Genomic DNA, 27,225 nt, shown 5'->3' with positions numbered 1-27,225 from the left:
TTTCCTGAATTTTCTTTTCTATAAACCTTACGGAGCCCGAGACCTTTCCAACGAATGCAAAACCGTGCAAATCGGTTCGTGCATTCTGGAGTTATAGCGTCAGGAAGGAAAACCCGACTTATTTTTATATAATAGATTAATATACTTTTTTGGCACAAGCAACGCAATACTGACCCTATTATAGTCACAATTAAAACCAATTTTGTATTTATACAAACATCTCCTTTAATGTACTTAACTAATATTAATTTTATTTACACTTATGTAACATTTTTATGGCCATTAGTAAAATCTAGATAAGTTTATATTACGTGTCGATGTGAGTGACAGCCGTTTCCAAATCAATAAATCATATGTTTCCTTAACATGATTGGAGACTTCCTTCAGTATTGGGTGGAAATTATCATTAAGTTGTCCGTTCATAGATAGATAGGCACCTGTAGTAAGTGCAGCTTGTACATCAATTTGTGTTTCCGATGTGGAAGTGTACGGTTGCCTCATTGATAATGATATTTTGTTGTTATGTATGGAAAAGTAGTCATTTTATTGGATGTAGATAAGAACAATTCTTTTTGGGGGGTAAATTCTGTCTTCTCCATCCTTGGGTGAGGCGAGACAGAGTGTCCGATTATTACTGACTAAAAAAGAAACACCTCGTTTTCACTCCTGTTTTTCGAGCCGGTGCCTGCTAGGTAGTCCGCAGCTCCGGATCAGGTATCAGCCCTACTAGGCCACATTTGATGGCTTTTAGAACTTCGTACATAACTCAATTAGCGAAAAGTTGGTGAACTATGGATGTTTATTCTTGTACCTAATACTGATGAAAAAGTATTTCAGCAATCTAAGAAATGCCAAGAACACTCCATCCTTACGTTGAATAAAACGACATTGTTTCGGAAAATATTACGTTTAAAATAGTCTAGTCTAGTGCTGTTCAAACACCAACTCAGATGATGTTAGCTAAACCAATTGCAATCTAGAAATCTAGTACATTTCATAAGATAAATGCGAAATTAATTACAGTTTTCCTCAAGTTGCAAAACAGTTGATAGATCGACATCAACTGGCTGTTTAGATTTCCAATACAAATACCGTTAACTTTGAAGATATTCTTAAGATTCTGGTATTCAGTTTGCGAATGGAACTGCAAATGTATTCTTCGGAAGCTTAACACGATAATTACCTTCATTACGAAGATATTTGAATGTGCATATTTAATTAGTAGGCTTTGACCTGATGGTATTTTCTTTGAAATGGCTATATTTTAGTAAATGGTATGATTGGTTACGGTATTCCTATGTAAGTAGGTTCTAGAGTTTCGTGTCTAAATACAATGTGTTGTTTGAGTTACTTCGCATTTTTTATAATCATAATCTCTTTAAATAACCAAGGAAGAATGGAGGTTAAAGTCATGTGAACAAAAAATAATTAGCTTACAAATATTCTGATTGTTCAGAAACTAATCTCTTATTGCAACCGATATTTCAACTAAATTGATTCTCTTCAGTAACAAAATGATAATATTCTCAACTGAAACATGACTTTGCTTTCGACTGCACGGTTGGGCGCGGTGGCTGGGACAACCGGCTGCCGGGTAATGTGCCGCACGGGTCACCTCTTTGTGTGATCCACAAATTGTTGTTTTGAGTCTGGATGTCATGTGTATGTGAACTTGTATGTTTGTAAACGCACCCACGACTCAGGAGAAAATCCTAGTGTGGGGTAACGTTTTATTATAAAAAAAAAGAAAATATTACGAGGAAAAAAAACTGCAAACCAAATTCTGCGTTATTCCTTCAAAAGGCAAAACCTGTTCAGTGTCACATTACGTTAACCACCGAAATCCAGGTAAAGTTTCAAGTTACGTTTGTTCAACTAAGTATTAATATTCCAATGTATCATGTTTCTTATTCAAATGAAGCGGTTCTTGCTATGCGCGTTGTTGCTTTATGTTAATGGCCAGCATTTAATTAATATTTATTTATTTCTCTCTTGTTTTGAGGGCGGAGTTGAAATTCCTTGGAACCTTATTGGTGGTATTTTTCATACTTCATTGTTTTTGTTGCACATAGTTTGTCAATTGAGGAATACCTAGTGTACTATGCAAATGATTGTGTTCACTAATGCTAAATATTCTGTTTATATTTGCCTTTTCGTTTGTCTTCAAACATCCTTTGTTTTCAAAGTAATTCTCACTTTTGTCGCAATCTGTACATAAAATGTACCCTACAGCCAGTTGCGTAGTCGGGAAACCTGACCACGACAATCGTGCCTATCACACGCCAGAACGTCTTACAAACCAATCAATGACATTTAAAAACCCACTCTACCCGCAAAAGATAACGTCCATTTTTCATTGACTTATTAACCTTCGATATTTAATTTGTGTGCAAACGAAATTGCCTGTTATTGCAAAGCAGGAAAGACTAGTTTATGTTGTAGATGACCAGTATTGATAATGGAACTCTGTGAGAAAGAGACGCTCTAAAAACCGCGGATTTACTTACCGTTCACAATTGTAGGAAAAATCGCTGGTATGTAATAACAGTCCACTTTGTAAGGTCGCTGTATGAAAATTAAAACCTTTAGGAATGGGCATTCAATTGTTATCTAGGCATTATCCGGGAATATAATGCTGGATAGGAATTTTTCTCTTGTGAATTATGTAAAATATTTGCTTTTTGCGTGTTCATTGTTGATCGATAAGGGCAATAATTCTGTGCACGTTCGGAATAAGTCAACCGTGTCGTGTATTTAAAGTTAATCCCATTACCTTTCTTTGAATGCTCGATAGGTAACTAAGTGTGCCAAGCCTCCGCTAGTTATGCTGACATTATAACATAAGCCGGAGAAATCAGCTACCTATATACTAAGGCATCGTAAATATATGTATGTACATCAAAACATGTACCAATATTAGTTTGAAACGAAAGCTGCTTCACTTAATAACTTGAAGTTACACAAACAGAATGGACCATGCATCTTCGTAGCAAAAACAATATACTTTTGTCTAGAAGACAAATCGGCACTCATTTACAAATACATCTCACATTGCCATTGGGCTCACTTATGTGAGGCATTTATTCATTGCGTCATTTTTTGTCTGTAATTACGTATCGAAGACTGCTCTACATCGCAAAGTGTTATTTAAACGGAGCTAGCCATTATAGAGGTGCCATTAACACTTTCAATCTTAGCAGATGAATGGGGTTCATATTTAAAATACGTATCATTAGTTTTACATAACATTATTGGGAAATAACTGAAAGAAAGTTCAAAATATTAATGTATTAGATTCTACCCGAGGTTTCGCCCACGTCGCGATAAACAATTACCATCAATAATACAATCTATCTCTGTGCCACATCTCATTCAGATCCGTTCAGTAGTTTTTGCGTAAATGAGTTACAAACATACGCATAATTTTACATGTAACTATCCATACATTATATCAAAAACTTTGCCTTTTATAATGTTAGTAGAATTACTTATATGAAATCGGTAACTCTGTGTTTAGATCTATGGAAGATTACCTTTCGTATCAGACCTACAAGATAACTAAACTAAATAGAGGAACTGGAGGCTTACAGAATAATTTACAGGCTCATAAAATCTAAACATAAGTTAAAATTGTAATGAGAGACTATTTAAGTTTAGACTTTTAATTAAAGTGTAGTAAAATGTCATAAAATAACAGAATTAATTACCTACTAAGTTTACTAAGAAAATGAAGTTTTCTGACAGGATTTCAATTAACTTAAAGATTCTTACTTGCAAGAGCTCTTTAAAGACTAGCCAATTAAAATTGTATATGATTGACATTTTCCTGTGGATATGAAGTGATACTTGATTAAAGTAACATATTTGGAAGTACACTGAAGATGCTTAAACATTGTGAAATCTTATCCACAAGTAAAGAGAGAGAATAAAATATCATTATCCATAATGGGTCGGAAGTTGGTATAGATAACTAATTGTCGATACTGTAAATTAATAGTTAGAGAAGCTTTATTAAGATTTTTTTTTGTGTGCTTAAGTCATTCTGTCTCCTGAATTAAAATCACCGATTAATGTGGAAACTATCTTTTTATTTTTCTTCTCCTCTAATAATATCTTCTGATTTATTTCGTTGCGGGATTCAAGACAGTCATTCATGTCCCTTTTTTTTTTTTTTTTTTTTTTTTTTTTTTTTTTTTTTTTTTTTTTTTTTTTTTTTTTTTTTGAGGGTGGAAAATCATCCAATGACTTCTCCCGCCCTGGGCGAGGCGAGAGGGAGTGTCAGACTCTTACTGCCAAGCCGGAGCCCCGGTAAACCCGCTAGGTAGTCCGCAGCTCCGGATTAGGCATCAGCCCTACTGGGCCCCATCTGTGGTGGTCTGATGGCTCTTTGAGGCGCGCGCAGAACGCGACGCGCCGCACGCACGGGTCTGGTTCTGGTCGGGCGGCGAGCTACCCTTGCTCGCCGTCCGCAGACCCGCACTTACGGTGGCCGGAGATCGTCGCGCGATCCCCGACGCCCGGAGTGTCTCTCGCGACGGCTGGGGCGTGAAGAGGTTCGTTCTCTCACGCGCCCCGCCTCCTCCTTAGCTAGCATGACTGCTTCGCAGAAGGAGGAGACGGCATCCCAGTCCCCCTCGCTCCGCACCATGGCTTGTATCAGTGCCGGACGCGAGAGGGCGCCGTCGCCGACCACATCCCTGAGGACACGGCGGTGCTCAGCCCACGCAGGGCAGACCGCAAGCGTATGTTCCACCGTGTCCTCCGGGCGGTCTTCGCAGTGATGACACCCGGGCGTTTCCTCCCGCCCAATCAGAAACAGGAACCTACCGAAGCTTCCATGTCCGGTAAGCACCTGCGTCAGGCGGTAGGTGAGGACGCCGTGGCGCCTCTCTAGCCACTCCTCAAAGAGGGGACTTACCGCTGCAATGACAGCGAGCCCAGCCCTCGGTTGCGACAGTCGCTGTTGCCATTCCGCCATGAGATCGCGCCGGAGCTCATCCCGCCACGCACTAATCTGGCGCGGCAGTGGAGTTTCGCCCCGGCGACGCGCGTCGGCGCGCAAACTAAAGACGCGCGCGAGCACCTTCGCCTCCAAATCCCACGGCGGGAGTCCGGCAAGGAGGTTAGCCGCCTCTCCGGAGATCGTGCGATATCCGCGGATCACCCGGATGGCCATGACCCTCTGAGACGTGAGCAGCGCCCGAGCTGGTCGCCGCATCAGGGTCGGCGCCCACACAGGGGCTCCGTAGAGGGCCATGGACCGCACGATCCCCGCGTACAACCTCCGGCAGGAGGCATTTGGCCCCCGAGGTTGGGCAGGAGCCGCTTAAGTGCAGCCCCCGTCCGTTCCAACTTAGGAGCCAAACGTCGGAAATGCTCCACGAAGTTCCATCGACTGTCGAGGACGAGTCCTAGGTACTTCATCGTCGTCTCGACGCCGATGGTAACCCCTCCTGCCGTTATTTGGGACCCATCCGGAGGTGGCGCGTTCCCGCGGCCATGAAAACACATGGCCTCGGACTTGTGGAGCGCCACCTCGAGTCCCAATTGCCGGATCCTATCAACAACTGTCGCAACCGCTCTCGCCATTAAGTTGGCCGCCGCCTGGTGCGACCTCCCGTGCGCTAGCACCAGCGTGTCGTCGGCGTAACAGACTACGCTGACGCCGTTCGGGAGGTCGGTGCGCAGCACCCAGTCGTAACCAATGTTCCACAGGAGCGGCCCCAAAACCGAACCCTGTGGAACACCGCGCGACATCTCTCGCCGGTTCCACTCACCTTGGTGACCGGGGTAGGTGACAAACCTATCCATCAGGTAGGCCTCGATAACACGACGGAGATAGGTAGGCACCCGGTGGTACCGGAGTGCCTCCAGTATGCAGCTCCAGGGTAGTGAGTTGAAAGCGTTGGCGATGTCCAGAGACACCGCCACGACGACCTTACCCCTGGACACTGCATTCCCCGTCGTGAGGTCTCTTACGCGCATGATGGCGTCCACCGTGGAGCGCCCTCTACGGAAGCCGAACTGGCCATCCGCGAGGTCCGGCCCAAGTCCAGACAGGTGCGCGACGAGGCGGTTCGAAATTATCCTTTCGAAGACTTTTCCCACCTCGTCGAGCAGCACAATGGGCCGGTACGCGGACGGAGAGTCCGCAGGGCGCCCCGGCTTCTTCACGAGGACCAGTTTTCCCGTCTTCCACTGAAGCGGGAACTGGCCCCTCTCCAAGCATGCGCTGTAGAGACCTATTAATCGAGGCCCGAGAGCCTCCGAGGCCAGGACCCACGCCTTGCCATGTAGGCCATCGGGTCCTGGGGCGGTGTTCTTGGCGCCCATCCGGCGCACCGCCGCTCTCAGTTCTGCCTCGGTCACCTCCGGAACGATGTCGTCGTCGTCGTCGCTGTGGCCCGCATTGGGCACCGCAGGGGGCGGAGTCATGGATGGAGGGGTGAAACCCCTCCGAAGTTGGGGGAACAAGGCGCCAATTACCTCCTCCACAACTTCTGGCCGGAGACTCTGAGTGAGCGGGGGAGCCCAGGTGCGGAGCTTATCACGCACCATCCGGTAGGGGCGCCCCCATGGATCTCTGTTCAGAGTCTCCAGCATCTCTCGGCGGGCTTCCTCCTTAGCCCGCCAAATTTCCGCTTTGAGGGCGGCCTTTGCCGCCTTGTACCCCTCGTACAACTCCGCCTCTCTGACCTCCGCATCTGAAGGACGGATACGGAGCCTGCGGTGCCTGGTGTACCGGCGTCGCGCAGCAACGCAAGCACTGCGCATAGCAGCTAGCTCCTGCGACCACCAGTACACCTGGCGCTTGCGCTGACCTGGCCGGACCCGGGGCATCGCCACGTCACATATTTTGGACATGGCGTCCTGGAGCCATCTTGCTTCCTCGTCGATGTCGGCAGGCCTGTCCGGTGGTATCACCCAGGCCTGCACGATTGCGGCTTCCAGGAAAAGCTCCCGGTCCAGCTGTCTCAGCGCCCAACGCGGGCCACATGGGGCCTGTCTGACTAGCGGGTTCGCGGCCTCGGTGGAGACGTCAAACCGGATGTACCGGTGGTCCGAGAACGTCTCCACCTCCTCCATAACGCGCCAGTCAACGACACGAGGTGACAGAGCAGGGCTGGCGAACGATATGTCCACCACCGATTCGCCCTGCATCCGCACGCACGTGGGGACAGAACCCCGGTTCAGGACGACTAGGCCTGTCTCCAGAGCCCAGTCTTCCACCATCCTACCCCGAACGTCAGTGAGCCGGGAACCCCAAGCCAAGTTTTTGGCATTGAAGTCCCCGAGGACAAGCACGGGGAGGGAACGGAACCCGACGACGACGGCGACCAACTCCCTCAGGGAGTTGTGGAACTCGGCGAGAGTTCGGTTCGGAGAGAAATACACGCCCACCACAGCGATCTCTCCGAACCGTGCTGCGACACAACCCCGGCCTCTCCGAGCATTCTCGAGAGTCGGGGTACCGGCGGCGGCCGACGAGATGATGGTCACCGAACCGTCCAAGTCCGCAACCCAGTGATCCCTGGGCGGGACGAAATACGGCTCGGAGACCACAGCGACATTTATTGACCACTGCGCCATGCTCTGGAGTAGAAGGTCCTGAGCGGCGGCGCAGTGGTTGATATTCGCCTGGAGGAGGCGGAATGGAGTCATTACTGACAATCCATCACAACCTCCTCCCTGGCGGCATTACGGCCGGCGGAGACCGCGGCGGCGGTAGCAGTGGCGACTGCGGCGGCGGTGGCGGAAACGACGGGGGCGGCGGAGGGCCTACCCTTATCCCTGGGTTTGGTAGGGGGGGAGCAGGCCTTGCTCCCGACCCGGTGATTGGCCGGCTTGCCGGCCGCTGCACATGCGTCGCAGTGCAGCGGGGCGGTGCACGTACCGGCCTTGTGACCGGGCTGACCGCAGCGGAAGCAGCGGTCGCTGCGGTCAACCTCCGAGGTGCATTTAACGCTCACGTGGTGGCCCACGTGGCAGCGGTAGCACCTCAGAGGTCGGGCCTCGAGCAGCTTGACCTGCGCCGAGACCCACCCCACCAGGAGCCTTCTGCCCTCCTTAATCTTTTTGGCCGCTGTCACGGGGCAGCTTACCACCACCGTGCGCAGCCCCGAGTTGTCCGGACGGATGGTGCCTGCCTTGACCTGGTCAACAGGGCACCCTCCCGTCCTGGCGACAGCGGCCACCACTTCGTGCTCCGTCACGGAGTCGTCCAGACCCAATATACGCAAGTCAAGGCACTTGGTGGGCCTGGACACGCGAACCTCTTCCGCACCGAGACACGCCCTAATCCTTTCGGCTAGGGCGTCGGCGGATGAACCACTGGCCGCGCCGGGGACCTCAAGTAGACGGGCTCCAGTTGCCGTCACCTTCATTGAGAACCCGTCAGGGGCCCCGAACTCCGCGGGAGTCACCGCCCCCTTCAATTTGGCGAGGACGTCGCCATACGTTACACCCCTCTGGACTGCATCGGGCTGTAGCGTAATAACTACAGCCGCGGTCTTAGGGGCGAGAAGCAAGGCCGCAGCGCGCTTCTCCTTGCGCTGCTGCTGACGCCGCTGCCGCTGCGCTTTTTTGCGGCGCTTCCTCGCCTCTTTGGCGACTCTCCTCGCCTCGCCAACTACTTGCCAGTCACCACTTGCCGGCAGGGTGGGCTCGCTTGTGACTGGGGCAGCTTGTTGAGCCGCTGCACCCCTCCTCCCTCTTCTGCGTCCGGTAGACGCATTTACCGCCTGCCCGCCAGCCGGAGCCTGCACCACTGGAGGAGCTGGGGCCCTTGTTGGGGGAGCCGCTCGTGGCCTTGCCACCGGTTGAGTGTCGCGGCTAGTCCGACCCGAGGAGGTCGAGGGCCTGGCCGCAACGGCCGCGTATGACCTCGAGGTCGCTGAACTCGAGGCCGCTAGCGGGGGACGGAGGAGTTTGCTCTCCAGCACATTAAAACGTTGCTGGAAAGCAGCCATCTCCCTGCGAAGTAGCTTCACCAAATCAGGTTCCGCCGGAGGCTGAGGTTGACGTCCTCGGCAAACGGCAAGCTCAGCCTTAGTGGCCCGGAGCTCGGCCTCCAGCGCCGCATTGGAGGCAGACAAGCGCGACAGCTCCCGCCGCATGTCGGCCAGCTCCCGATGTACTTTTCCCGCCGAGGGAACCCTACATATATCGAAGGCCGCCGCCATAATTTCGGCCTCCACCGACTTCAGCTGAGCGGCTCCGGCAGGCTGGGATTTCTTTCCTGCTATCTGGCGAAGTCCCTCCCTGACAGCTTGACGAAGGGTCTCAGAGCCACGCTCACCATTCAAGCTCTCGGCATCCACAACCTCCATCACGGAGGAGTCCGAGTGGACGGCACTGATTAGAGCGCTACCCTCTGCGGCAGGACGCTCAGCCGGCTTGGGTCGGACAGTACCTGCCAACCTCTTGCCCTTCCCCCTGCCTCCACCCCGCGCGGCCGTGGGGATTTTAGGGGGGGCCGGGGCCTCCTGCGCGTTGGAGGACGAGGACAATCCCCGACCCTCCTCCGTCCTGGGGCGCTTGAAAGCCGCCCTTGTCTGTCGCTGAGAGCTCACGCTCGCGGCAAACACTGATGAGGAGTCGGACTCCGAGTCCGACGCCTTCCAGCTTGGGACCCGTGTGTGGGACTTGCTGGACGAGTCCAGCGCCTCCCCACGGGTATCAGAGCCATTAAGGCTCTCTGCCACAACAACTGCAGGCGAGCTAAGCTCACCTGCCCTCTCCTCCTCTGGTGGTTTTATAGATTTTGTTTTCTTTCATTCATGTCCCTGGGACGCGTCGGAGTTCAGTGTTCCAGATTTTTATTTTTTATGTATCTACTGTACATCTTGGCTTACAGAAGTAGCAGCGGCATGGGAAGTTGTGGCGCGCTTGTCCCAATAAAAAAGAAAGAATCTTGAATAATTTGCTGTCGTAACAAAACCGTTTAGTTGAATGACACGATGAGTTCTATCACTTGTAACACCGCTAATTAATTTTCGCTTGATCAGGCTTTGGAATCCGCAAGAAGTTAGGCTTAATCGATTCATCAGTTTTAACGGGATTCGAATTACTTAGTGATGTAGAAAATTATTTTTTGAATACCAAAGTTCCTTTACCTATAATTAGCATTTCCTAGTGTTATTTTTTCGCTCGTTTCTTTTTTTCTTTATATTTTCCGCACGGATCACCTGATTGAAAGCAATCGTGTTCGCCCATGGACATTGGACACCCGAAAAACCGGAGGCGTTACAAGTGTGTTACTCGCCTTTTGGGGGTTAGAAATTTAAGGGTTGTTAAGGCATCGGGAATTGGAAAGATAGGAAAGGGGCAGTACTTGGGCCTCCAGTAACCTTACTCACACAATGCAACTGTTGTTTCACGTCAGTTTTCTGTGAGGCCGTGTGGTATAACTCCGGTCGAGCCGGCCCATTCGTGCCGAAGCATGGCTCTCCCACACTTGAATGGTTTGGCTGATGGAAAATGTCTGTGGATATTTTATGTGCATGTACTGCTGGACTATGTGCCCCTTCTAAATGAAAACAAAATGTCTTGAGCATTTAGTTACAAATTACAGTTTACAAATAATTATCTCTTTGAATTATGCCTCAATTCTGTCCTAACTGGACTTGCATTTAAGCCAGCAACACTCACTGATACAGTTATGGAAACAACTGCATCACGAACTGACGTCACGTCAAACATTCATCAACGCTGACTCTAATTTCTTCCTGGACTTAGTTTTATTAAGGTTAGGTACGGAATTAAGTAAACGTGCACTGATATTTATGAGTTTCAGTGCAAGTATAATCGCTGCGAGATAATTGTGGAAAGAATGCTCACAATCTTGGTGGTAAAGATTTTGCTGGCGTAACTTAATGAGATAGGAAAAGTAGAGAGGGAATGTTGTTCCTATGTAAGGAATGTCAAGAAACACATAGGCACCACAAATCCATTCAAGATTTTTTTTAAAAGAGTATCTATGGAGTTTCTTCCTCGTGCTTCTCCATTTGAAGCTTTGGAACGAGCACCTATTTTCACTGGCAGATAGACTGACGGACAATTCAATTTGACGTTAATTAAGGATTAATTGAAATAAATGATTTGACTTTGATTCTGATACTAAGATATTAATGGTGATTTTCGATTATCATTACCATCAAATTGAACTTAACGCATGCTCTCCAGTTATAATTGCCACTACTCAACCAAACAACAGTTGATTTAATGGGTTTTAAAGATGAAAAATGTATTAAATTATCTCTTCGGAAAACAATATCAAGTTACTCAGTCCAAAGTAATTAAACTTACAGCCTTCAGTGTTCCAAGTTATGCCAAATTTCAACACTCGCTTTATAGTTTCGCTTTTGGTAGGTACCTTCAAGCTTTGAAACATAATAACAACGGAGAAATATGTGATTTCTTAAGAATGTTGACTTTACGACAATTCCAAAAACATCGTAAAGTATGAAACATAGGTTGTAATTTTAGTAAAATTATTCCCTAAAACCGTAGCTGTATAATTGTTGACAATGGTTTCGAGTCACGTAATTGCTATTACGAGCACACGAGATTACCATTATGTGGTTATACTGCAATATGCAATTATATGCACACGTTTAAGGCGCGAGTAAATTGAAGATATCTTTGTGTTCTGAGAAGTGCAGCTTTGTGATGTTTCGGTAGTTTTTGGAACCGAGTAAATACCAAATATTTTATTTCATTATCTTGTTGAAAGAAAAAACTTATCTTAATCTGATTTGAATCTGTATGTACCTCTACATTCCTTTCTTTATATCCTCATCCCAAAACGGTTTGATAATGTGCACATTAATCAATAACGGAATGAAGAAGTTACTACACAGTTATATCTAATTCTAAAAGCGGAAAGCCTTTTGCCCTTTTCCAACAAAATACCCTACTAATACCGAGAATATTAAACATAATAAAGTACTTCAAATCTAGGGCAAGTATAAGCAGTAAATCCGTGCGATGCTCAAGCCACAGGTCAGTGCAGTTACTCGTGTACTATCGCGATCCTCATTCCAATATATTTATTGAGCGAAGATCCACAGGCTTTTAACTGAATTGTGTAGAAATTGTAGACATTAGTTCTAGAAACTTCTATAGGAAAATTAAGGCTACGAATAACGATATGCTTTGTTTTTTGTAATGACCAAAGATATTTTTGTAATCCAAAAAGTAACTCTTTATAATTTTGTATTCACACCCTAGTTTAAAATTATATTAAAGCAAACAGTAGAGTCCTTACATCAACCAATAGATGTATTCCGACTGATATAAACAACAATACCGGCACACCATATATTTAAAATGCCTTTCAATGCAAATTGGACCTCCATAACTATAACTTAAGACTGAGAATTGCATAAAATTACCTTTACTACCCTTTGAAAAAGTAAAAACTAACTCACGCGGACACTGAAGACGTGATCGGCAAATGAAAAAGACATCCTTATATTCTGAATGTATTTCTTAGGAACTGTAGTTACTCAATGTCAGAGAAAAAGCAGTAAAAGTGTTTAAAGACGTTAAATCTATGCCGCAATGGCGCAGAATAAACATAATTATATTGCCAAGGCAGCTTATGAAATGGTGACAAAAACTAGTCCAATTATGGAATGAAAGGAAGATTGATTTATATATTTTGAAGTCTTGTTTGTAAATACCGCGTTTACTCCCACTAATTTTCGCGCCTTTAATGGTGACAACCGACTGCAGTGTAACTAGGGAGTTTATGGTTAATTCTGTGTTATTGCCACCTTAAAGGCTGTGAGAAATGTTTCATGGGATGTTCGTTTAATCTATGTTGTTACTGTACTTATTAACTTCTAGTTCTTCATGCATCTGTTAATGGGTTTCAGGGAAAGTTGTCTGATTGAATTATCACTTCATTTCCCATTTGTGTAGCATATGGGTGGTGTCTTTAATATCAGTAGTTATTACCGGTATATCAAGATATTTGTTGAGCGCCTCCTGCTACATATTCATAAAATAATTACGTATCCATTATTCAGCCACGCAGTAAGACAAGAAATTATGCTTAACATACGTTCATTTATTGTTCACAGATTCAAATATGGCGGAGCGATTATGAGGTCGAACGCCGAACGACTTTTAGGTGAGTCCAGAATGTAAATGTATTATGTAAAGAAACATGTTTATAGCATAAGCACATAATGGGCCTATTCTGCCGGTTAATCGTCAATCTATGTATATGGATAAATGCCCCTCTTGTTGAAGTAAAGGGTGTGGCATGAGGAATTGGACTGCGACCCACGCTTCTTTGGTGACAAAATGAAGTCATTCAATTTATTTTGACAAGACAGTGAACTGCTGCGGATGATTTAGCGTCGCCCCACATTTGTGGAGGCAACAGGTTCGCAGCCCACGACGTGATATGTGGCGTGTATGCGATCCTAACTCACGTCAATCGTGAAATTGCGAGTTGTTCTCGTCGTAAATCTGTCGTGTCTATAGTGTACACTTCTACAATGTGGATCGAGGTTCGATGAGATTGAGTAACTAACTCCGTTGAAATGCTCTGAACTTTAATATAACAGGTTGCTCATGTATAATCGAAAGTAATAATCGTTAAACTTCCAGTTATCTCAGATTTTACACAGATAAGACAACTTATTTCAGGTGCTACCGTACTGTGAGCTATATTTTGAGTAATGCTCGCAGTACGGTAACAATTCAATTCTCTGTGGTAATGCTTTCTTAGTGGTCACTTCGGACTGGTATTGTATTGTGTTTTGAAGTTGAATAAACTTATTGTCGAAGCTGTTCAATTTACGAATCTAAATTCTCCTCACGCTATTGTATATTTTAATAAATTTCGTGTTTTACTCGAACGTCTGTTATTACAAGTAGCTCTGATTTGACAAAGCTATTGTTGGAATAAACATCTATTCTATTTACATAAATGACTCAGCATAACAAGCCTTGCTGCAGAACAGGGCAATGCAAAAAGTTTACACTGCTCCAAAAATGTTTATACAATCCAAACGCATCGTATCGTTTACAACACCAATTACTTCATCATCTGTTATCCAAAATGTGAATATTTCTTTATCATCTATTTCTCCTAAACCTTCGTCAACAATTGTCTGCTTGTTTGCACTGCAAACGAGCCTATATTCTCTTGCTATTTTCTTTCAACCACGTATTTTGTGCGAGGTGTTACAAATTCTGCCTGGAGGCTAGCTAACAATACACTATGTTCAACTTGTACTGTGTGTACGGTATAAATTGGTTACGCCAGTTTACTTACGTCTCCTGAATAAGTAAGCGTCAATGTATTACGGAATACTCAAATGACTCCAATTTTAATGTAATCTTAGTCATGGCGGAAGAATTTGTTTCATCGTGTTTATGTGTGTTTACTTGTATCGTCTACTGTTTCTTTTAGTTGCAGTTTTGCGAGTGTGGGAATATGTTTTGCTTAACGTCATTTTAGCGTGTCAAGTTCATTAACGTGAAATGTGATTTCAATGTTAGTTGTTGCTTCATTTTTATTAGGTATCGGATTAACAAAAGCTTTTGCTGACATTAGCGTCTTTAATGTTGTGTTTATTGAAATTCTATTCATGGTGTTTCCTGTCAGAAAATGCATTTTAACGATAGGTTTGATGTTGTAGAAGTAATAAACCTAAAATTTTAACCCTTAAATCATATGCCTCTCTAGTTATGAGAAAACCACACCTGAAGAAAAAAACTATTAATCAAACATATACCCGAAGAAAAACAAATATATGCATTATTATCAATAGATATCTGACATAACATCACGCACGCACGATGAATAGTTTTCCTAAAACATCACGATATTCACGATAGCATACAATTAAACGTTCCCATCACAATGCCATTAATGAACGGGTTCCGTTACTTTGAACAAATTCCCAAAGAATACTACTAAGTCTTGGGTTAAAGTTCACGGACTTTACAACATACGAACATACATGGTTCGTGATATGGGTTCGCTTAATTTAATGTAATCAACATCATTATAAAACGTGAGGGGAATGAACGATTGAAAGTTTTTAGCTATTTGCTATTGAGATAGTGTAATATGATGTCATGGTTGTTGAGAATTTCTTTACGATGACGTTAGTAGTCTAGGCTAAATCAGTTTGATTTGTATGAATTAGGTCCTGAATTTTAATGCCTTTCAAAGTAATTTTATGCTGGTTAGTCACAGAATTGAATCTTTTATTGATATAAGCTCTATAGTCTTTAGTAGCTCTATAACTTACCTACTAACTGTGGGCGTTCTGCTCAGCTGTGTAGAAAAGACACGAAAATTATAAATGAACTGTGACTATTGGGAGGTCTGTATCAAAAAATAGAAACATATATTAATGCCAATATCTTTAAGTAAGACGATACCAATATCTTTGTCCTGATTATTGTGCTTATTGAACCGTTTCATGCTTATCTAAATTTCACAGCAAACTTCTCACCCGCTTTAGCAATTCCAATTCTCAAGACAATAACCGACACTAGACTCTTAGCACCGGCACATTATCACCAGCTCTTAATTTCGTTCGCCTTCTAAATCAGGCTCATTGAATACCAAATAGCAGTAGACCACACGTACTTCTGCACGCTACTCCGAAATCGCATTAAGTAAATCTTTCACAGGAACATGGACCTTTAGAGCTAATAAGGTCTTTACAATGGCGGTACGGGCTTTTCAAACTCTCGACTTTCGAAATATACGGACCAAATTTATGCGCGTTAACGATAAATTCAAAGGTAATAAGGTTGCGGTATTAGTGACCTGTTGCTTTTGTGTGCTTAGATATTGCTATTTGGTTCCTTTCAAGGAAATATATTGTATCCAATATTTGATTAATAGTATCTGGATTCATTTTGACGCAGACACTAAAGTTATTTCGTATGATTATTTGGTTTGTGTTAGTAAATATTAAAGGTGAGATCTTAAGACATTACAGGTAATTGTGTTTGCTTGACCAGTGAGAAAACCAGAATGTCATTAAATACGCATCTAAAGCCCATTTTTATCTCTATCAACGAACCTTTAACTTCCACCATTTAGTTCATCAATATTAATTACGGAAGTACTCATTAGCTCATTACTCGTTTCTAAGTAAGGTCTAACCGTTAACGCCAGCAATACGTATCCGTGTGTTTCTCCTTCAAGTTCTCGCCATAACGGTACGGGGCTGGCGCCCTCGTTTCGAAGTGATAATGCTTCTGAAACAGATACCTGATTGGCCCAAGGAGCAAAGGGACTTATAATTGGAAAGATAAATTGCGAAAATTGATCGTACGAACTAATAATAAAACTTTCATGTAATCTATTATAGCAATCCATAATTGAATTCCAAAGATCTTTCGATAGTGTCTGCAATGTTTTTGTTAGTAAAACTATAGTAAGATGACTTTGTATAAACTAAAGGACGTGTACGTTTCGATGAAGTAGTAAAACAACTTCTTCATTCATAGACAAAGCTTTTGTATTGTACAAATCAATATCGATTGCGACTTTTAAGTTTTTTTCGGCTAACAAGGTCAGTGTTTAAAAAGAAAACGAATGTCTTGTCTATAAATAAATTGCTATTACAAATCGTAGTTAACTTTTTCGTAGTCGATAATGTTGCGTTAAATTTATTTTTCATTTTAATTTATATTCTTAGATTAAGATTTATTTGTTCGCCACACTTCTTGGTGCTCTTTTGTTAACACATTCTCATTCCCAGGCTTCATTACAATATTCTAATCTAGCGTATTTACTGCGTACATGTGCACTATACGTATTGTGTCAGTGAATGTGTCCATTTTGTAATTCACAAACGTATCTTTCGTCTCATTTAAATCTTTGGCTTCTGTCGTAACGGTTCCTTTATCCTCTAGACCATTTGTATTTGTTTCCCAGGCATTAAGATTGTCTATATTTGCCTTCCTATTAAGATTCTAATGAATATGTATCTGTAACTTTGCCATTTTCCCTTCTGTGGTCTACGATTTTCCAATAGTATGAAATTTATTGATACTGTATTGAAGATATCGTCGCTTCGATTGAAATGGTAGTGTTGAGAAATAAAATGAATATTGTAGTAACGAACCAATGTCCTAATTCAAGACTATTTACGTAGGACGTCGAAAATGTGTCTGATCACACCAAAATAAGAATTGAAATATTTTGTTTCTCAAGTGATGAGTTTAACCTTTCTGTTTCGGAGGTGGTAGACATTTGAAATTCTAAATAGTTTTGTGTAGATTTTGGTATTACGTCATTAATGTATAGAATTATCGCTATCATATTCTAATGCCGTGATAAACGATCACAGTGAATTGACAGCACGGTCGTCAATCTACTTTGTTATCTTTGCATGTCCATATAAGATTCAAATTAATTATTATCTCAGGTGACTTATAACGAAGATTTATTAATTAAATAAAAAAAGAATAAACTTTGCCATAAATGGTAATGTTGTCAGGCTTTCGATATTTTTTCCTATTAGAGAGGTGTGGAGGAATAATTAAATTTTGTTTTGCATGCATTAATATTTGAATTAAGTCTTCTTTGAAAGCACCCATTAAACGCTGAATTTTATTATTGTATGTTATATGTTGCAATAAATATGGCCGTATTACTACCGTTATCAAGATGGTCTTCGACCGTTATAGTTTTGCCATTCGCGGGCTTGTCTTCCAGTTTTAATTGAGTTTGATAGCTTTTTCGGAATAGGCTCTTACAGTTACGTATTAAAATTCAATAGCTATATCATCTTAGCTTCATCATTTATACCTAATCTAACTGTACCTTCTCTTAAGTCTATATTTTTATTAACTGTTCAAAAGTCTTTGCAGGCCATATACGAGTATAGCCATTGGCCATATTTGTGTGGGCAAAAAGTCATTTGTTGCAAATGACAGTCGTCTCCACTGTCACGTTGATAACAATCTCAAGAGATTACAAAACGAGAAAGAGAATCTAATTTATTTATTCAGTCATAATATTTGCCAAAACAATCAATCTTTGGCTTAACTTTCTCTTGACTGTCAACACACCCACAACAAAAAAATAATAATGATATTTCATCAAATTTAGTATTGTAACTTTTCAAATAAAGTTAATCTTTCACACATTATTTGTGGGCAGATAATTACAATGCTAGTCTCACAAGTCATATGAAAATCGATATTAATGTTGCCAATTAAAGTGGGTGTTATTGTGCAACATCTGGACCATACTGTGCATAAAATTTGCGTCTTCGATGCCGATATAATTGCATAATCTTCGAAGCTGGTCTGCATTTCATATAAAACTTTCTCTAATTGATTAATTTATAGTCATTTCCGATCTCTTCTTTGTATGATCTTAGATTGATTTCTCATTTCGGACTTGTCATCATTTATTCATTGAGTTTTTCTATTTTCGGAGTTTCTCATCAATGGCGTGAAGTTTTATATGGGCTTTCGCAAGGTTTCCGTATTTGATGGACCCTAAAACTAATTTTCTATATTTTTCCGCCCATGTTACACTGAAAATCAATGATCGCTGTTTCAAATTGTAACCTTTTCCTTACACAATTGTTATCCTTACATAAAAATCTATGAAGCGATCACAATCGTAATCATTCGTGTAATATTATCCATGTAACTACTAACAGTTGCCTCCAATTATGATAATTTCAATTTAGATTAGGTAAGGAGTAGCAAATATCAGACTGTACACTTTCTAGTTATTGCAATTATAAACAACGATAGCGATCTCTGGCGACTTGTTTAATAACCCACTTGACTCCTACGATTGGCTTAGACCTGAAGTGAATTATTTTTTCTTGTGTAGTTACTGGTTTGTAGAACTATGTTCTGAAGTCTGGACTTTGGTTGATTCTTGCTTGCCTTCCATTTCACGAACATTCCATTACAATTTAATGTCCTCTAATTGAGAATATTGGGATATTAACCTACTAATGTAGTAGGTATCACAGTTAGCCGTCGACTTCAATCACTATCTTACCGATACATGTTTTGGTATGGAGTCGATAATCAATCACGCTTCTAATTACTTCCAAAATAACTAGGTTGATTACAATAAGCCAGCCAAAAATTGTCAACTAAATTCAAGCAGACTTCATGAGTCACAAAACCTCAAAATGTAGGTTCAACAAATTATAATAATTGATGTCCGCGAACTGGTCGTTGGTGTCCCAAATTTGGTACAACCTGTTCTCGAGGCGGCGAGTCGGCACAAACTTCACCGCTACTTGGGGCCACGCCATTTTAGGTAACAAACACGTGTTTCTTCAACCTCTTGAATTATGAATGGACTTTTCTCATTATAAAGAAAATATTAGGACGTGTTATGAATATTTGACGTGTTTATATTTTAGTCTTACTTAATTGTTTTTATATTGACTTGTTGTATGAAATAGGTGTCATTGTTTGTTTATTTGCTGCGTGATTGAGTAGGTGCGTGATGAGACTTCATTTCTGTGGGATGAAACATTCAATCATTTTGCGTAATGATGCGTATTGTTATTGTTCAGTGTGTTTGTAGATTAAACAGTGCTTTGATTTGGTGTAATGTTTTATGGATTTGTATATTTCTTGCGAATCAATAGGCAGAAATACGTCCACTGCACCTTTGTCTACTGCTTCTAATCTTACAACTCCAATAATATGATAAAGTTCGTCTTCCAGCATTGTATACGAAGTTCCCACAGATTAATCAGTCGCTACTCAGAAGGGTCATCTCTAAACGATTGCTTCTCAAAGTAAATATCTCTATCAACTCGATGCGCTGCATAGATTGCGCTGCAATCGCCAATCGCCGATATACCGACCCTAAATTCCGATCGTGGCGATTCTCGATAACCGATACGTAAACGTTCTCGATTGTCTAGTACCGTTCGAGGGGGACTATCGTTAAATTATCGCTCACGTTTCGCTACTGACGGCGCTCTAGTATTACGGTATTGGAATACTCATACTCATAGCTATAGTTTTAACGGCAACCGACAGTGACACCGGTGCGAGCGTTGTGTTATGACGTCACGGGCTCATACACCTTGTTCGTTCATGTTTATGACGTTTGCTATCACGAGCCGTGTACAATATGAGCTGATCTTAACATTGTTTCTGGTGTGTTAATCTGATCTATGCGAGATTACGCTTCTGCCTCGTTTTGATAAAATATACCTAAGTAAATGTTTTAACATTTGAATCTGAAGCTGAATTTAAGCCCTATACTACATCACTGATAAGCTAGCGGATTTAAGACTTCGCCTGACTTAAATTATAGTTCTCTAAATAATTTAAATGTTAACCGCTTCGTTGAACTTTTAAATTGGCTAAGCTAAAGATTGAGGTTTACAAGTCTGGGACCACACAGATCGCCCTCACTTTCTACCAATCCTTTCTACACTTACATCTATTTAGTCTTCGATTCACTTCGAAATATCGACATTCGAAAAAGGAGTTCGTTTGTGAAACGACTTTCGCTAGCTTCAGTCGCGTTGATTTATTTATGGCGCTGAGATTCAATGTGTGGTTAAATGCACTCGGTTGGTCAATTAAGGGAATATTTCTATTCATACTGTTACATGTGGTTTTCTATTTCCCCATTTAACACGAAGCTTGTTTTCATTGAACTGTTGGTCTAATGATTTGTATTCCTTGTGACATTTTACGTAACTGAGTTCCTGTGTTCTGCTATGTTTTTACTTTTCATCTGGTTTGTCGTATTCTTGGCTCTAGTTCAGCATCGAGTCCAAGTCCTAATACTCAGTAGCTGAAAGGGATTTGTGTAACCTAACAATAAATTCATTTACAACTGACAATTGCATTTGCAACGGTGCGCTGTTCACAATGACACCGGAGTGTGGTGTTGTGTGTAAAAATCGACCGCAGTTGTTATCCCCCCACAATCTGGTTTTATTCGATCAGGTGATAAGCACAAATGTATGAAAATGAAATTGGTCACCCTATACGAGCTTTATGCACGTAGGTATTAAGAAACATTTTTTTTTAGTATTTCATAAACTTTAGTTTATCATTCTGCGTTTTACACTTTTAAGTAAGAAGTTTACTGTTTTTTAAATAGCGGTGCTGCAAATGTCTACAGGCGGCGTTAACATTAAGTCGTCCGTCTGTTGGTTTGCTCTTATTCCATAAAAAAATAAATGTAGGTACTATTCTTTATTACCCAAATTGATGACCAAAACTGTCAAATCTAGAAACCGTATCGAAACATAACAATCAATTACTAGTAATTCGATCGACATTATACAGAATGAAGTCATTGATTTTACTTTATGTCACAATTATGTAAACTAATGTCGAGTATCGAATGCATACATTGTGTAACAGTGGCGGTTGCACCTTTTTGTAAATAAATTATTACCGTTAATGGGTTTCTGATGTTACGCGTCGGTGTGATATGCGGCCTCCTTTAGTTCGAATAACAATGTTTGTGGACTTTTCAGTTGTGGGCGGGTACGCTAAAATTGGCTGGTAATATTATGTTACTGTAAAAGCTTGACTCGTGGTAAAGATTCGTAATTCTTGTTGAAGATTTTAGAGAATTATGTATCTGAATTAAAAGGTGTTTATTATAATGCGTCTATGATTTCTATCATTGGTATTGAGTGTTGTTTATAACACTTACTTCCATACCCCGTCCTTAGCAGTTGTTTTCGGAACAAAATCGTTAACTAGGTAAAGTTTTAAGTAATCATTACATGTCTCTGAGTTCGGCTGTTAAAGTCATAATTCAAATTAATTAAGAGAATTAGATGTATTGTGAAGTTTTAACTGCTAAATAGGTTTTGGTAAACATTGGCATAGAAGTAAATGGAACCATGAAGAGGTCCTATATAGTCGCTATAAATTCGTTTTATGACTTTAAGCATTAACTAGAAAATTTAAAATTAGACATATTTCAGACTTCGCACCAGCTATAGCAGCATACACCGTTAGTGACGTCACGATGGTTCCGTACTAAGGAATTTTATTATGTGGGCGAAGGCAATTTGTTCGACGGTCTGCCAGATTGAAAATTGTTTGAATTAATCATTGTGATTACCGTCATAGTGGTCAGGTGGTCTCATAATATAGGCTACGTTGTGTGTAAGCGTGGTGCTTTCTGTAAAGAGGTCCAAAAGTAATAGAGATAATGATTAGGTGTATCGATAAGCAGGTTAATACGTTTTATTTCGTTGTTAGTATCGAAGTGGAGATTTATTTTCATTGAGGATAGTGTTGTATCAAACTTGACTTAGGTACCTAACAATGTTAAAATTTCACTTTTGTGCCTTCGTCAAGTATGTAACAAAGATTTTATTGAAAGAAAGAAAGAAAGTATAGTAAAGTTTATTTGTACCACCACAAAGTAATGCATGTAAAGAAGGTAATAATTAAAAGTAAACAAATAAGGAACGCGACTCAAAAACTTTTCATAGAAATATTAAGTAAGAATACTAAAGACTAAGTTACGTAAATTCGCTCTCACATAAAATATGTATTTACAGGGCACTAAAACAGTACCTAGCCCGTCTAAATCAAACCAATCCATTAATAAACACGTTAATGTTCAAGCGTCAAATACTGGCGTGTCCAACTTAAGTCATACGTTTGACAATTACCTAGTACTAGTTTCTTATACATACAATGTACATACATTGTCAACATTCTAACAACACTGTCTGACCCACTTCTAACAACGTATTTATACATCTCAGTAATTACATAGAGACGCTATTGCGAAATTAACAGTTCGATTGTGTCTCAACGGACCAATAAGTACTCTATAAAAACTTATTGCACTAGATGTTTGTAGCTACGGAATAAAAAAAAAGTTGATTAAATCCCATTCCGGATCGAGACAGTATCGATTACAATGGATTTGTTGCGATGCAGTTTTCGAATTAGAATTCTAAGTGCGAATCGAGTCCGATTGTGAATTCTGGCCGGTAATAATTTAATTAGATTTTTGTTATGTAAACAACAATAGAACGGTAACATTGTTTTTTTAAGCGGTGATTGAATTACACCAGTATTGTTCACTTTCTTTGTAATCTACGGAAAGTTAACGAACTGCTGTTTTTGAATGAATACTTTTTGTTTTCAGTTTTGTCCGCTTCAATTTTCAATTTACGTTTCGCAATCTGTTATAAGAACTTGTCAGGTGCTTGTGAAATTTAATACTAAATGAACTTTGAAAAATAAAAAATAAAAAGTTTGTAAATGACTCAAAAGGAGCCATTTTGATATTTGCCTAGCAAGGCATAACATCAGTGCCAAAGAGTAATAATAATCTAGAGTTGTTAGTAATTTATTACTCACTTAACTTTAAATATCAAGCATCCAAAACTGAAACAAAACTTGCTCCGTATTTCATAATCTTACAACGCAACACAACACCGGGCTATTCTGTATCAATTTTGTCAATTATCCTCACAAAGATATCTGGACCAATTTAGCATATCATTTAGGAATATCGCGGTACGGGGTTAATCAAATATCTAATGAATCAATTTGCGATCTCAAATGTCCATAGCCTTTACTTGGTAGTAAGATAAGAGTTGTTAGAACATTTTGTTTGCAACTGTAAACTTCAATCTACACTGATATTACAAAGGTGAAGATTTTGTTTGTTTGCTTGCTTGCTCGCTTGTTTGTTACGCTAATCTCCGTAACTACTAGTCCAAATTGAATAATTCTTTTTGTGTTGGATAGCCCATTTATCTATGAAGGCTGTATACTATAAAACATTACGCTACGCCTAATAGGAGCCGTGCAACAGGTGAAACCGCATGAGAGTAGCTAGTTTGTTTAATGATAAAATGAGATGACTGATAAGCGTAATTGATTCATTTAGTAGAAAGGCGTGTTGTTATCTATATGGCGTTGCTCTTTTGTTAGTTAAAATAGATTGGTTCGCTGAAATGTTTGGTAACATCTAAGCGAATGTAATGTTGATTCGATTTTAGATATTGATCTTTGTAATATAGATTTTTTTCTCGTTTCATTCATTCATTCTTTCAATGACATACAAAGCGTTACATATACCTTTGTATTGTCATTACGTTTACTAATTATGTTGTTAGGGAGTTTCTTTACAACAAAATACACTTAGAAATAAAAAATAATGAACGTTTATGATCATTTTTCCCGCCTTGGGCGAGGCTAGACGGAGTGTCAGACTCTTACTTACTAATAACTAACCCATTCTTACTCCTGCTTTTCGAGCCGAAGCCCCAGTAACCCGCTAGGTAGTCATTAATGGAGAAAAGCTCTACTAGTTTCGAGTCACAGAAGAACTCTTCATCATGAGCAGCATACGTAGACGCGGCGACGTCGCGCAGCCTACTGTCTCACGATAGTTATTAATTCTTCAAATAGAACACCTGGTCTAAAGTCATGAATAAACTACAACACTAATCAAAACGAGAGGTCGTACATCAACATAGATCTAGATTCGCACTAAATCTATCAACAAAAAGATCCCTATAATAAATCGTAAGCTATAAGTAAACGCGTGTAACTTAGATGTCGATTACGTCAAATGAATCATGTCATAAATATACAGCGTGTAACAAAAAGGGGGTATACATATCAAGTGCACGGTTTCTAGATAACATAACAAACGCTACGGGAAGGGTCTTTTCAACTAATTTTTTCATGGATCGAAGTTATGAAGTTATGAGACAGGCCCTAGGCGATCAGATTTACAGAAGAAATGTTTCGTAATATTAGCGAGTGACCCCTGTAGTGTTGTGACACGTTTGTATGATTTAAAATCAAGAACCATGCGACACCAAGTATTTGGTACCAATTTTTTTAAACGTATTTTGAGCTGAAACTTTATGTAGAGATTCTATTCAACCTGTATTCTTCAGTGCTTCTTGATGTATATGGGTATTTTGTTACACGCTGTATACAGAACTCCTTTGCTTTGCCTTACAAAATATCCCTCGCTTCCCCGGATTATGACAGTGGGTGCACAATAGTTTATTTATACGTAGGAAATATTTTTGTGTCTGGAAACCATATTTTCTTTCAACGTTGACAGTTGCCAGTGTAAATTGTATGGAAAATAAAGTCTGTAGAAGATTTTGTGTAATCTTTGCCGGTTGAAAGGAGTATAAATTCGTTATGCTAGTTTAAGGCTGAGGTGTAAGAACTCTTAAGTTAAAGATATGAGAATGGTATTGGGTGGTATATGCCAATTTATTTGTCGCAGTATACGTGGACAGGATAGGTAACATTGTGCTAAGGCTAGATAACATTAAACCTCACAAAATTGAGATTTTGGTTCTATAGGAAAGCTCAATACTTGTGCATCGCTATCAACAATGATGCTTGACCATTTGACCATCGAGCCAAACTACAGGAATGCATGGTACTCCAATGTTACCATACATTGACGGAATGTTGTTAATATAAAAACGATAAGATACTTTCTGAACACAAAAAAACTAGTGTAATTAGCTAATTAAACCCAAGTCAAAGATCAACCACGTAACATTAGGAATCATAACAGTACATCAGTTGCGGTTTCGCAATAAAACTATACTTTTCCCCGTAATGTCCGCGTCCAGAATAGCTTTTATAGAGAACTAAACGCCGCCTACGTAGTTACTAATGCCGTTCTATAAATTGCACTTCGTTATGCTAAGTCGATAGGCAGGTGGTCTGTATATTTACTAAGGAATGGTGATGAATGCGTGCGTGCTTAAACCGGGAAGAGATGTTGAAAAATGATGGGTTATTGTAGAATGTAGATGATTTAATGTCACTTTGAATGCTGAAAGATCTTAATGTGGTGGTTGGATAAACCGTGCGTATTGGGTGTTTTAGGGCTGATTACTGTAGCTTCTGATTGGCTGTTGACAAACGCTATTGAGGGTTTTAAGAGACCTAATATCTAATAGCAACTTTGGTTATTGGTTGGTTGATTTATCATCGACGTATTAACGAGAGGCAGCAAAACTGCATGTAGAAACAAAAAAGTCCTCATTCAAGAACCGAACATTATATCTGAACAGTTATTGTTTTAATAAAAAGCAAACAATATTATTGTCATTTTGCGTAAACCAAGGTACGGCCATGCATACAATTTAAAGCATTATTACTTGCATATTTATCGCGTGATTTATGTCCAAAGCACTTAATACCGTTGTTCGTAAATACATGGTAATTACTTCAAAACTGTTAATATTCAGACTAAGGAATGCTGTAAAATAAATGTGTATAAGGTATCTTAATAAAAACTCAAAGCAACTCCGGCAATTTTCCACTTTAGTAACAAATTACTTTAGTGCTTGCATTGTATAGTAAATATTTTTTTTTTAATTTTACTACTAAGTGTAATACTTGAAATATTTCTTTGTTACACAATCACAGCGTTCATATCTGGTCGAAAATTGGTAACATTTTAAATAGCAATTCACATCCACACTTCTCAAATGAAGTCGCGTTTAACAGTGAATAGTCTATAAAATAAAATGTTACTTCAACCTAAGAAATCCTAGAGAACTGAGAAACCCGGTAAAATATACTCAAAAACAATTAAAACTGTAGATATAAATCCTGGCTGGAACGGGTAACGTTACAGAATGGCCTATTAAAATTGTCAACTAACGTTTTTCACTTAGACCCGTATTTATCGATGTTACCAAAGCAATCAGTATGTTTTATAGTCCTGTTTATCTCATGACAGTGGTTTCGCCCGCATCGGTGAACGCACAATGGACTCTAGCTCAGTTATAATAAGATAATTTATTGTACGTTTCCTTGTTTATTGGTGTGTACCGTTTTATAATTAATTATTAATTTTCTTAAGGTATGTGGAAAGGTATTATTGCGTGATGACATTTTGATTTTGTTTATTGCAGTTTGAATTGGTAGCTGAGGAAGTAGGGGATCGTAAATAATATGTAATAGAATTTAATTCTATTGCTGAAAGTTAACTGTTTCTATGCACAATATAGATATTGTATAGTAGGTATATTTAAACTGTCTGTAAAGTGATGTAAACTAAAAGTTATCAAAATTAAATAGATACAAAAATATATCAAAATTATTGATGAGATACCTAATCTTTATTTTGACCATCCAATTCGCATGCGTGGAAAGTGTGTCAAAAAATAATCAAAATAATTTTCTAATGCCATCGTTCACACTTTCTGCGCAAAGGCACACCCTATAAGGCCGTGGCAACCA

General features: G+C 40.7%; 2 protein-coding genes across 9 annotated transcripts in view; one reads left to right on the top strand and one right to left on the bottom strand.

Moving 5' to 3' along the window:
• Positions 1 to 27,225, top strand: part of LOC118269554 (cadherin-99C) — a 153,697-nt gene that overhangs the window by 51,598 nt on the left and 74,874 nt on the right. For all 8 annotated transcript variants that reach the window (XM_050706768.1, XM_050706767.1, XM_050706769.1 and 5 more), the window contains one exon: positions 13,089 to 13,138. The gene's annotated coding sequence lies outside the window, so the exon portion shown is untranslated. The remainder of the gene's footprint in view (positions 1 to 13,088; positions 13,139 to 27,225) is intronic.
• On the bottom strand, positions 8,242 to 9,844 carry LOC126912848 (uncharacterized). The gene is made up of 3 exons (XM_050707147.1): positions 9,838 to 9,844; positions 8,634 to 9,745; positions 8,242 to 8,259 (listed from the first exon to the last, which is right to left on the bottom strand). Exons 1-3 carry the CDS (start codon positions 9,842 to 9,844, stop codon positions 8,242 to 8,244), a joined length of 1,137 nt encoding a protein of 378 aa, XP_050563104.1.

This window comes from Spodoptera frugiperda, chromosome 30, assembly GCF_023101765.2.
Source record: "Spodoptera frugiperda isolate SF20-4 chromosome 30, AGI-APGP_CSIRO_Sfru_2.0, whole genome shotgun sequence".
Lineage (NCBI taxonomy): Eukaryota > Metazoa > Arthropoda > Insecta > Lepidoptera > Noctuidae > Spodoptera > Spodoptera frugiperda.
The sequence above is the reverse complement of the archived record's forward strand: the minus strand, read 5'-3'. Positions and strand labels throughout refer to the sequence as shown.